The sequence below is a fragment of the Salvelinus alpinus genome, chromosome 10 (assembly GCF_045679555.1).
Source record: "Salvelinus alpinus chromosome 10, SLU_Salpinus.1, whole genome shotgun sequence".
NCBI classification, from domain to species: domain Eukaryota; kingdom Metazoa; phylum Chordata; class Actinopteri; order Salmoniformes; family Salmonidae; genus Salvelinus; species Salvelinus alpinus.
In genome coordinates, this window is record NC_092095.1 from 64,464,184 (window position 1) to 64,476,897 (window position 12,714).

General features: G+C 39.1%; 1 protein-coding gene across 1 annotated transcript; it reads right to left on the bottom strand.

The window, feature by feature from the left end:
• Window positions 1-7,561: 7,561 nt before the first annotated feature.
• LOC139532612 (homeobox protein GBX-2-like) lies at window positions 7,562-11,327 on the bottom strand. The gene is made up of 2 exons (XM_071330435.1): window positions 10,292-11,327; window positions 7,562-8,918 (listed from the first exon to the last, which is right to left on the bottom strand). The coding sequence occupies exons 1-2, from the start codon at window positions 10,803-10,805 to the stop codon at window positions 8,407-8,409; spliced, it is 1,026 nt and encodes a 341-aa protein (XP_071186536.1). The 5' UTR covers window positions 10,806-11,327; the 3' UTR covers window positions 7,562-8,406.
• Between the last annotated feature and the right edge of the window lie 1,387 nt (window positions 11,328-12,714).

Genomic DNA, 12,714 nt, shown 5'->3' on the forward strand with positions numbered 1-12,714 from the left:
TTCTCGGTAAACAGTAATGCTGTGGGGGAGAGAAAGAGATGGGGGTAGAGTGGTTTCTCGGTAAACGGTAATGCTGTGGGGGAGAGAGAGAGAGATGGGGGTAGAGTGGTTTCTCGGTAAACGGTAATGCTGTGGGGGAGAGAGAGAGAGATGGGGGTAGAGTGGTTTCTCGGTAAACGGTAATGCTGTGGGGGAGAGAGAGAGAGATGGGGGTAGAGTGGTTTCTCGGTAAACGGTAATGCTGTGGGGGAGAGAGAGAGATGGGGGTAGAGTGGTTTCTCGGTAAACGGTAATGCTGTGGGGGAGAGAGAGAGAGATGGGGGTAGAGTGGTTTCTCGGTAAACGGTAATGCTGTGGGGGAGAGAGAGAGAGATGGGGGTAGAGTGGTTTCTCGGTAAACGGTAATGCTGTGGGGGAGAGAGAGAGAGATGGGGGTAGAGTGGTTTCTCGGTAAACGGTAATGCTGTGGGGGAGAGAGAGAGATGGGGGGTAGAGTGGTTTCTCGGTAAACGGTAATGCTGTGGGGGAGAGAGAGAGACTTTCCAGATGACTGGGGTTCTATTGGATATCAGTTTCCTCATATTTAAATACTTTCAAATGCCCATTTAGCAGTTTACTAAGTAAAGGCTTAGAAAGTACATTTCAAAGGGCAAGTCAATGTAAAGCGATGCCTTTTGTCCCAAGCCAGGCATTGTGTTGTTGGGAATCAGTATGAACTCAGTGTTTATTGTTATGGCCTCAACGAGAGGATAGACACACATACACAAGCACACACACGGTGTACCAGATGAGTCGGACAGTGTCAGAGAGCAGAGGACTGGGCAGCGCAGACCGCTCTGCTCCGAGAGACACAACTATTAGGAATGCAAGGGGAGTGCCCAAATGAGGCGTGAACGGTAGCTAGGTACCGTGGTGGTGTGAGGCTGATGCAGGGCGATCCAGAGGACAGATAGCTACAGGGGACCTGGCCAAGGAAATCCTCCAGCAGACTGACCAGTAGCTAGGTATCTGACTGTGTCCCTGTTTGGTTATGACATTTGTCTCCATGGTGAACCATACCGACAGGGCATACTATGGATATAGAGACCGTATAAATGACTAATGCTTTACTCTGGGTTAAGGTTGTCAGTTTCTTTAATAAACTTATCAATTCATGAATTAAATTGAAATATAATTCAGGAAGTGGAAAAATTCGCAATGATAAAAAAATCGTATTTTTTCAATTATTGTATTGAATTGCAATTAATCTGCTGAATAGACTGAATTGATTTGGAATTGTCTCAAACCCAATTCAAGCTAAATCTGAAATGATGTTCAAGAAATATATTTTCATCCTCAGCACACAATTTACATAGATATCTAACACTGAAAATAACTAAGAAATAACTAAATTAAAATAATTACTTGAAAACGACATGGTCAATGGTAGCCCATACACATGCTTCTTTCTCTGTGAAATGGAAATGATTGAATATTATTTTCTACTTGTACTTTATAGAAAATGCTTTTCCCAGGAGTTATTTTCATGCTATTTTATGCTAAAAGTGGTGGACAAATTAGGACAATATAATAATTATATTTCATACCTGAACCTGAAATAACCAAATTAATGTAAAATGCTGAATCTAGAAAGCTATTTTCATTTGCATCTGAAATTACTTAAGTGTGGATAAAAAAAATTCCCACAAATCTTAGTTTTAGTATTTGAGTATTTGAATGAAGTCCCTCTTTTGAAGGAACACGTTCTCCAAGCAAATGTTATTATTATTGAGAAATAATCAACTCTGTCATGCAGTAAAAACATGTTTTTAATTTAGATACAAATTAGATGATCACTCTAAAGATTCCTGTGGAATGTTAGAGTTGTATAAAATATATTTAGGAATACGTTCATAAATGTATCTACAGTCGATGTGAATGATATTGTACATCTAGAATTAGAGTTCATGTTTTCTGACTCTTGCAAATGAAGAATTTAAGTTATTCTGAACATTTACTATATAATGGATTTGATTGAGATGGTAACAATTTATGGAAGAAAATGTATTTGTCCTTAGCAAAGTCAAACCTCTTCAGTGAGACTATTTGCACTGAGGTACATTAAATATTGTTGCAACAATTACTGGTAATCACTGTATAATTAAATAATGAGACCTCCTGTATCTTTCTACTGATATTAGTACTGTATTAGTTCCTGTATCTTTCTGTTGATATTAGTAGTGTATTAGTTCCTGTATCTTTCTGTTGATATTAGTACTGTATTAGTTCCTGTATCTTTCTGTTGATATTAGTACTGTATTAGTTACTGTATCTTTCTGTTGATATTAGTAGTGTATTTGTTCCTGTATCTTTCTGTTGATATTAGTAGTGTATTAGTTCCTGTATCTTTCTGTTGATATTAGTACTGTATTAGTTCCTGTATCTTTCTGTTGATATTAGTACTGTATTAGTTCCTGTATCTTTCTGTTGATATTAGTAGTGTATTAGTTCCTGTATCTTTCTGTTGATATTAGTAGTGTATTAGTTACTGTATCTTTCTGTTGATATTAGTACTGTATTAGTTCCTGTCTCTTTCTGTTGATATTAGTAGTGTATTTGTTCCTGTATCTTTCTGTTGATATTAGTAGTGTATTAGTTCCTGTATCTTTCTGTTGATATTAGTACTGTATTAGTTCCTGTATCTTTCTGTTGATATTAGTACTGTATTAGTTCCTGAATCTTTGTGTTGATATTAGTACTGTATTTGTTCCTGTATCTTTCTGTTGATATTAGTAGTGTATTTGTTCCTGTATCTTTCTGTTGATATTAGTAGTGTATTAGTTACTGTATCTTTCTGTTGATATTAGTAGTGTATTAGTTCCTGTATCTTTCTGTTGATATTAGTACTGTATTAGTTCCTGTATCTTTCTGTTGATATTAGTAGTGTATTAGTTCCTGTATCTTTCTGTTGATATTAGTAGTGTATTAGTTACTGTATCTTTCTGTTGATATTAGTACTGTATTAGTTCCTGTCTCTTTCTGTTGATATTAGTACTGTATTAGTTCCTGTATCTTTCTGTTGATATTAGTACTGTATTAGTTCCTGTATCTTTCTGTTGATATTAGTACTGTATTTGTTCCTGTATCTTTCTGTTGATATTAGTAGTGTATTTGTTCCTGTATCTTTCTGTTGATATTAGTAGTGTATTAGTTACTGTATCTTTCTGTTGATATTAGTACTGTATTAGTTCCTGTATCTTTCTGTTGATATTAGTACTGTATTAGTTCCTGTATCTTTCTGTTGATATTAGTAGTGTATTAGTTACTGTATCTTTCTGTTGATATTAGTACTGTATTAGTTCCTGTATCTTTCTGTTGATATTAGTAGTGTATTAGTTCCTGTATCTTTCTGTTGATATTAGTAGTGTATTAGTTCCTGTATCTTTCTGTTGATATTAGTAGTGTATTAGTTCCTGTATCTTTCTGTTGATATTAGTACTGTATTAGTTACTGTATCTTTCTGTTGATATTAGTAGTGTATTAGTTACTGTATCTTTCTGTTGATATTAGTAGTGTATTTGTTCCTGTATCTTTCTGTTGATATTAGTACTGTATTAGTTCCTGTATCTTTCTACTGATATTAGTAGTGTATTAGTTCCTGTATCTTTCTGTTGATATTAGTACTGTATTAGTTACTGTATCTTTCTGTTGATATTAGTACTGTATTAGTTACTGTATCTTTCTGTTGATATTAGTAGTGTATTAGTTACTGTATCTTTCTGTTGATATTAGTAGTGTATTTGTTCCTGTATCTTTCTGTTGATATTAGTAGTGTATTAGTTCCTGTATCTTTCTGTTGATATTAGTACTGTATTAGTTCCTGTATCTTTCTGTTGATATTAGTAGTGTATTAGTTACTGTATCTTTCTGTTGATATTAGTAGTGTATTAGTTACTGTATCTTTCTGTTGATATTAGTAGTGTATTTGTTCCTGTATCTTTCTGTTGATATTAGTACTGTATTAGTTACTGTATCTTTCTGTTGATATTAGTAGTGTATTAGTTCCTGTATCTTTCTGTTGATATTAGTACTGTATTAGTTACTGTATCTTTCTGTTGATATTAGTAGTGTATTAGTTCCTGTATCTTTCTGTTGATATTAGTACTGTATTAGTTCCTGTATCTTTCTGTTGATATTAGTAGTGTATTAGTTCCTGTATCTTTCTGTTGATATTAGTACTGTATTAGTTCCTGTATCTTTCTGTTGATATTAGTACTGTATTAGTTCCTGTATCTTTCTGTTGATATTAGTACTGTATTAGTTCCTGTATCTTTCTGTTGATATTAGTAGTGTATTAGTTACTGTATCTTTCTGTTGATATTAGTAGTGTATTTGTTCCTGTATCTTTCTGTTGATATTAGTAGTGTATTAGTTACTGTATCTTTCTGTTGATATTAGTAGTGTATTTGTTCCTGTATCTTTCTGTTGATATTAGTAGTGTATTAGTTCCTGTATCTTTCTGTTGATATTAGTACTGTATTAGTTACTGTATCTTTCTGTTGATATTAGTAGTGTATTAGTTCCTGTATCTTTCTATTGATATTAGTAGTGTATTTGCTATATGTTGGCCTGCACCTACAGTATGAGAGAGAGAGAGATACTGAGAGAGAGAGAGAGATACTGAAGGAGAGAGTGTAATGTTTACTGTTAATTTTTTATTGTTTATTTCACTTTTGTTTATTATCTATTTCACTTGCTTTGGCAATGTAAACATACGTTTCCCATACTAATAAAGCCCTTAAATTGAATTGGGGTAGAGAGAGAGATACTAAGAGACAGAGAGAGATACTGAGAGAGGGAGATGTGTGTAGCTTGGTGTATGTGGGGTTTATAGAGTATTAATTTCCAGTAGCAGCATTCTCAAGCCAGAGCCTATTAGGCCACGCGAGTCTCATAGCTCGCTTTCCATCAGAATTAATCATTGGGGGTTAATTTGAAGCTTCGACAAGTTGCTGTTAATTTAGTGCAGGGGGGACATGCTGGAGTGAAAAGCGGAGGTCCCGACCAATCCCCTTGGGCCTCATTTATCAGCCAACCGCGACGGCCCGGCTTGATTACAATTTGCAAAAAAATTCATTAGAGTTAGCGGGGCAATTGTCAGATCTCTCCCTCTCACCTCGATACTCATATCGCTTTCTCTGTCAAACATCCTCCTCAAGTAGGCTACACAAATTGCTCAGTGTGTGTTCTTTCAATACAATCTAATCTAGCAAATCTGTATTTGATTAATTGTGTAATGGACATATTTTGTTGTAAGTATCCAGTAATCAAATGCCTGAGTGGATCTCTGTCGGGGTGTGCACGAGTTTGTGTGGAATAGAAGACAACATACAGACACACACACACACACACACACACACACACACACACACACACACACACACACACACACACACTCCTCTAGAGCGGGTCATGAGAGCTCATCTTGTAGCCAGGCCTGTCAGAGATGCTCAGCCAGAGCGCGAGCTGCGGCCATAAATCTGAGCTTTACAGTAATTCACTCTTTCTGCTACGATGACGAGTTGGGATTTCAGTTTAATAATCAAAAAATGTGCTTGGGGAATTTCCAACGATGAATCAGTAGGGAAAATACATTTTACGTGGGTTGAATAGAGGCGACTGTAAACTTTATGATTTGGATAGGCTGTAGGCCTCATAATAGAAGATGAATTCAATGTAAATTAAATTGCCTGTCTGTATGTCAGAATCCATAGCCTATTTCCTCTAGTTTATTTTGAAGATATAACAGCGTTATTTGTGCCTTATCATGGCGTGCGAATTACAAACGATGACTGACATCAAAATGTTGTTCAGGTGCGTGGCGTGCTGCGCTTGCCTGGGTTAAATGATGCGCGTGACGATAATAGCGTTGTTGTTGCCGGGGGGAATAGCGCGCTGTCTAAATGCTGCCAGAGAGACGGAGAGGGGCTACACGACAGAACGGTCGTTAAACTACTGTAACAACATCTTGGAGGATGCTTTAGCTGAGAATGATGCTTGTCTTATTTGAGGACACTTGTGGGCTTAATCAATACTCATTGGAATAGAGGGTTTTACTTGTATCATTTATATACAGTAGGTCTAGTAGACAATATTATTTAACTCCAAATGGGTTTGTTAAAAACAACTGTTTTTGACAAATAGCTTTTTAGAACATTGTAAAACAATGTTTTTTTTTTAAATAATAGCTTTGTTTTAAAATGTGTAGCCTAGCCTATTTAGTATCCAACCTATTGCAAGAAAGGCGAATTATAATGACCAATATTGTTTAAAATTAGTTTATATAACACCTATAAATACATGATCAGAATGGATTATTTGATCATTTAGCCTAGTGACATTTGAAACGGTTGATTATGTTTAGGGTAGGCTATAGACCTACTGTGGTAGGGCTGACAGATGGAGTTTAACGCAGGCTATTCATGCGCGGAACATGACAGAGACAACAAGATGTCCTTAGAGCTCACAAGGGGAAAGTCCTGCCAGTAGGCCTACGTTGTATTTTAGTCGCCAATCTTATCAAAATAAATGTATGAAATTATCCACCTCAATAGATGTAAATATTAATGGCAAAGCAATTGGCGCGCTGGGAGGCTTGCCAAACACACGTCACCTCTTTGTCCCGGTACCATAAATGAGGCGCTCTGGGCCCTGGGCAAGGTGAGGCCGAAGCTCAAGGCTGACACCAGGCCGCGACCTTCCTAAACAGCCGTGCTCGTGACGTTTCACTCGGATGGGAATTGGTGTTCCTCACAGCCTTGGAGGAACCTTGGAGTTTCATTCACCCTGGCTGATGCGACCCACCCCCTGTCATAACACGAGATTGCGTCGCCGAGCGAGATCTTCTTACATATTTATTATTGGCATGCATCAGGTTGATTTGCTCCAACATACGCGACGAGGTTGGCCTTAATTCCAGAGGGTGGCTGGAGCAGAGGGGTAGAGCTGTAAAACTGTCACCTCCCTGGCAGGCTGCATGGCTCTACTGTTGGAGAGATAAACAGTTGGTCCTGCCTCTGCATTACCTGCAAACCTCGCAGTTGGTCCTGCCTCAGCAATATCTGCACAACTCACAGTTGGTGCAGGCAAAATTATATAAATCTGAAAGTCATTAATTATAATAGTATAATGACAGGGTTATTACAAGTAATAGTCTTAATAATAATAATAGTATAAATTGTGTTGTAAATCTAAACGAAATCGTTTCGTTAATCACCTTAATTCAAAGATAAAATACATAAGCAATTATCTTCCAATTATCTTCCTTAGTGGATTGTGAAAATAATATTTGTCACTTGCAGACAACAAATTGAATAATCCCAAATTAGCATTTGATATATTGGGGAAAATAATAATCAACCAAGGATTTCAAATATCATGATCAACTCAAAGCCCAGTACTCAAGAAAGCGCCTGTAAACCCGCGCATGCGTAATTTCGCTAAAGATTTCAAATTCAAATAGAATTGCACAAAAATGGAATGACAATAAACAAACTGACAAATTGTTGACAATTGCTAACGGTTCATCTTTAATGCACACTTTATTATTTACTCAATAAGTCATGGAATGTTAGTTACTTTTTGCACAATATTAAATAAATTAGCAGCGTGCTTCTTGACTGTTGAAAAAGTCACAATGAGGAAAAATAATTAAAGCAACCATGGAATGAAACAATGGAAAGAAACTCAAACTGAGAACAAAAGTAGGATGGTTTTACAGGGCCACTCTTTGCTTGTTGGTGGAGATGATTGATGGTTGAGGTGTCTGAGCATATTTGTAGGCTATGTGTACAATATGTGTATTGGTATGGGGGGTGATCAAATTAGAAATGATAAAAGTGCTCCTGTTCATTCTGATCTGATTTGCGCCTGCTGCAAAAACAACAATAATACAAGCAAGGTCCTTCAGAATCAGCAGCACAACCGTCAAAGAAGAGCTAACAGACGTAAAAGTAGACTATATTTTTGATCAATATCTCGGAAATGTACAATTGGATGTATTGTTGTCTTGTTGTAATGTCCTCAATTTGGTCCCATGGCGGTTATAGTTATGGTCCATCTCGGTATGTACACTCGTAACCAAGGTGATACATATGTCACCATTTTGAGTTTTTTTGTCTTCTTGGTATTTAATCAGCTTACCATCAGTGGATCGATTCAGCAGTAATGCAGAGGAAAAGCAATGTACCATCAATTAATTTGCTCTCCTCTGGCTTACAAAGATTTACAAAGACTCACCAAAGGATAAACTTGGTTTGTGATTATCAGTAGTCCAATTCCAAAATAACGTGTGTGCTGTTTTTCTGTTTTTAAACAGTGTAATTAACTTAATCTGTATTTAGTCCATCGGTTTAACATAAAGAAATGTTATGGTCTGGCTTGCTCTAACTGTTGGTGCTGACTCCTTATTGCAAACCGGCTGACGTGCACGGGGATAGGCACCACGATTTTAGGGTTCCTGGAGGGCTCGCCGGTTTTGGAGTTGACGTTACCAGCCTTCACGCGCTTCCACTTGGCCCTCCGGTTCTGGAACCAGATCTTGACTTGAACTTCGCTGAGTTTCAAGGCATGCGCAATCTGAGAGCGTTCCGTTAAAGACAGGTATTTCTTACAATGGAACTCCTTCTCCAGTTCCAAGAGCTGCTCGCTCGTGAACGCCGTTCTCCGCCGCCGGTTCTTGCCGGTAGACGTGGTGCTGCCAGTGCCGTTGGACCCTTGGACGCCCTCATCCACGTTACCCTCCCCATCATCTTTCTGACACATCGAGTTACCCGTCATGTTGTCATCGGAGCTGTAGTCTAAATCGCTGTCCATTGAGAAGCTCTCATCTCTTCTATTGCATTCGTCCTCTTTCGGGTCTTCTTTGCCTTGGGTTCTGGCTGTGTGGGTAAGCAAATAGAACATGTTAGTTTAGGTTATATTGACCTCAAAATAGAAAAGTAAATGACAATGTGTAACCTATAATGGACTGATATGCAACCGTTTATGAGTTTATATAATGGATAACCACAATCATACTTTTAAAGAAATATTTAGCTTTAAAAAAATAAGCAACTTTTCTCCTACATTTGATGAATCACTAACGTTGTGTGTATTGTATCAACATTTCGTTTCATGAATACCCACGAGTAGACTTGACATATTGTGTTACAGGAAAACAATAGCCTATTATATTATGGAGCGAATTAGGAACAAATTATATTATGTCTCTGGACGTATTTAAGTGAAGTGAAAGTTATTTCAGTAAATATATATTTAAGTAAATATTTATCGAATTAGGCCCATCGGCTATCATGACACATATCACGTATGAAATAGGCCTCGCGCTTACTGTAATTCCATTCATTTTAGAGACAAAATCAATTGATTTATATTATACAATGTCTTCAACAAACTTACGGAGTTAAAGTGTTATATTACATGTATTTCATAATACATATAGACCCTCATATAAATGACTCGGTCGACTTTGAATTTTGATCACAGTTTTATAGACATTCAAATACTGCAGGCGCTTTTCCCATCCTTCAATTAAAATAGGCTAATTTAGTCATTTAGTTTGCCCCCAGGCACTATTCATTGAAAAGCCTGAAATAAACGTATTTGATATGCGGATATCATGTCAAGCTTCTCACGACAAAATATGTAAGCTTCCATGTAAAGAATTTGTTGAAAAAAAAAGATTCATTTTTCACTCAGGGGCAACAGCCACTTTCTATCACTATACTTTAATCGTTGTCATTTGATGTGGAATTCACAGGATATAGCCTACGCCAACACTGAGTGAGTAGAATTTATAAGTTATCCTCAAATGGCACTTGGGTCCTTTTTTTGTACATTGATGACGTAGGTCTATTGATAATATTGGTCCGTTAGTTAATAGGCCTAAGCATAATTAATAATAAAGTTTAGAGTTCGAATGACTTCTTATAAGGAACCTCGCAAATGTGCACTATTATTAATATATTTATTTTTTATAATAGGCCTAATAAATACGAGTATTCGCTTTGAACTTCTCTTTTACAACGTGAGCTTACAAATAATATCTCATTTATCCAAGAACATTAGGTTACATTTTAGTCATTTAGCAGACGCTCTTGTTCAGAGTGACTTACAGTTAGTGCGTCCAAGTACAGGACAGCCACAAATCCCAAACACAGGCTAAGTCAAACGTTTCCTCAATAGAACCTTAAGTCAGGTCAAGTAAACAACCCTGTCCAGCAGAGTCCAGACAAAACAGAGTTTACTGTACCTGTGGATGACTGCAATGGCTCTGAGTCGTGGTAGGAGGGGAGCGTTGCGGACTCCTTTCCTAGAAAAGTCTTTCCGTCATCCCCATCCAAACGAATGTCCTGAGATTTATTGAAGGCGGCGTGGAGAGACTGCGAGCCGAACTTCCTCGCCGCCTCCTGGTGCTGCTGTGAAGCCGAGAACCCTCCAGGCAGGCTGGCCATCAGGGTGGAGGTGAGCGCCATGCCCTGAGCCAGGCTAGAGCAGAAAGAGTTCTGGAGGCTGGGGATCTGGTGGTGCGGATGGGTAGCCGAGAGCCCCTGCTGCAGGGCGGACTGGGGTAGGGCAGGGGGCGGCGGAGGGTGCGGTGGGAGCACCACTGACCGGTACGGCATGAACATGGGGTAACCGGTGTAGACGAAGTGTCCCGGGCTGGGCTGAGGGGGACCGCCGATCAGAGAGTCGATGCTGAAGGCAGTGGTGCTTCCCAGTGGGCGCTGCATCATCATAAACGAAGGGCTGAACGCTGCACTCATATGATCTGATGGAAGGAATGTCAATCAAGGAAATGTTACTGGAGAAATGGAAGGGAGCGATGACACCTGCAGTCTTTCTTGGGTTCGGAAGTCACCAACTTCACAACGTTGTTATTCGACAGACAACCGACCTTAGAAATGTGGACGTTTTGGTAATCCCGTGATTATTTGTTCGTTTCTCGCGATTAAATAAAACCATTCCATCAACATTGCAGATGGTCGACACACGATGCTGGAGAGTGGAGATGTGTCCAGATCAACAGAATTAGCAGGCAACTTGGAGCCGTGGTGGTTTCCGAAATTAGCAGAACTCATGTGGCCCCTTTTGGTTTACCTTGCGCTCCGATGGCAGGAGCCAAAGCGCATTCCAGGTGCCAATCAATATCCTCGAGTTGTAGCTGACGTTCTGACCATTTGACAACAACAATCTTATATTCGATGATACTCGGTTTCCGAGTAGAGAGAAGAGAGTAGAGTGATGCTACTCCGTTCTACAACATCCAGATGTTAAGCAAGGAGTTTAAATTACGCTCCCTCTGTTTGATCGGCTCTTCCACTCGCAAGGACCACCCTCTCATCGCACTCTCGCATTTCATTGGTCGCTGTTAAACTGTTGGGCTAGCCTAGCTGTCATTCGTCACAGACCTGTGAGGGCTGGCTTCGGTCTGGGTCTAGGAAATAAATGCCAATTATGTGGATTTGTAAAGCGTAGGCTATACACATCCTAAGGGACCATAATGCAAATGGGAATTAGCTAGGCTACACATGCAATATGCATACATATTGACTACAACTGTCTTCCTTACATGAAATGTATAAAACATAAAAATAACTATTTGTACTGAATAGGGTTGCAAAATTATGTGAACTGTCAATAAATTCCCTGGTTTTCCCGAAATCCGGGTTGGAGGAAATAAGTAGGAAATTCGGAATCTTCCAACCAGGATTTTTGGAAAACCAGGGAATCTATTGAAAGTTAACGGAATTTTGCAACCCTAGTACTGCATGTGTGTGTGTGTGTATGCGTGTGTTGTTGCTTTGTGTGTGTTGATTTAAAAAAAAACTGTTCCACCTTTTCAGAATGACGAAAAGACTGTTCCCTGATATTATGTCCTCTTGTACCTAAAGGAAGCTTAGATCAAACAGTGGAAGGTCCACATTCACTACCGACCAGGCTACCAATGGGCCTTCAGATGAAGTGAGAGCTGGAGAGGAGATGGAGGTTAGATGGAGAGATGGTGTGGAGATGGAGAGAGGGAGGGGAGATGGAGAGATGGAGGGTAGATATAGAGATGGAGGGTAGATATAGAGATGGAGGTTAGATGGAGTGATGGAGGGTGGAAATATGGAGGGTAGATGGAGAGATGGAGGGTAGATGGAGAGATGGAGGGTAGATGGTAGATGGAGGGTAGATGGAGAGATGGAGGGTAGATGGAGAGATGGAGGGTAGATGGAGAGATGGAGGGTAGATGGTAGATGGAGAGATGGAGGGTAGATGGAGAGATGGAGGGTAGATGGAGAGATGGAGGGTAGATGGTAGATGGAGGGTAGATGGAGAGATGGAGGGTAGATATAGAGATGGAGGGTAGATATAGAGATGGAGGGTAGATATAGAGATGGAGTGATGGAGGGTAGATGGAAATATGGAGGGTAGATGGAGTGATGGAGATAGATGGAGAGATGGAGGTGGATATAGAGATGGAGGTGGATATAGAGATGGAGGTTAGAAGTAGAGATGGAGGTTAGATGGAGTGATGGAGGTTAGATGTTAGATGGAGTGATGGATGTTAGATGTAGAGATGGAGGTTAGATGTAGAGATGGAGGTTAGATGGAGTTATGGAGGTTAGATACAGTATATAGATGGAGGTTAGATATAGAGATGGAGGTTAGATATGGGGGTTAGATACA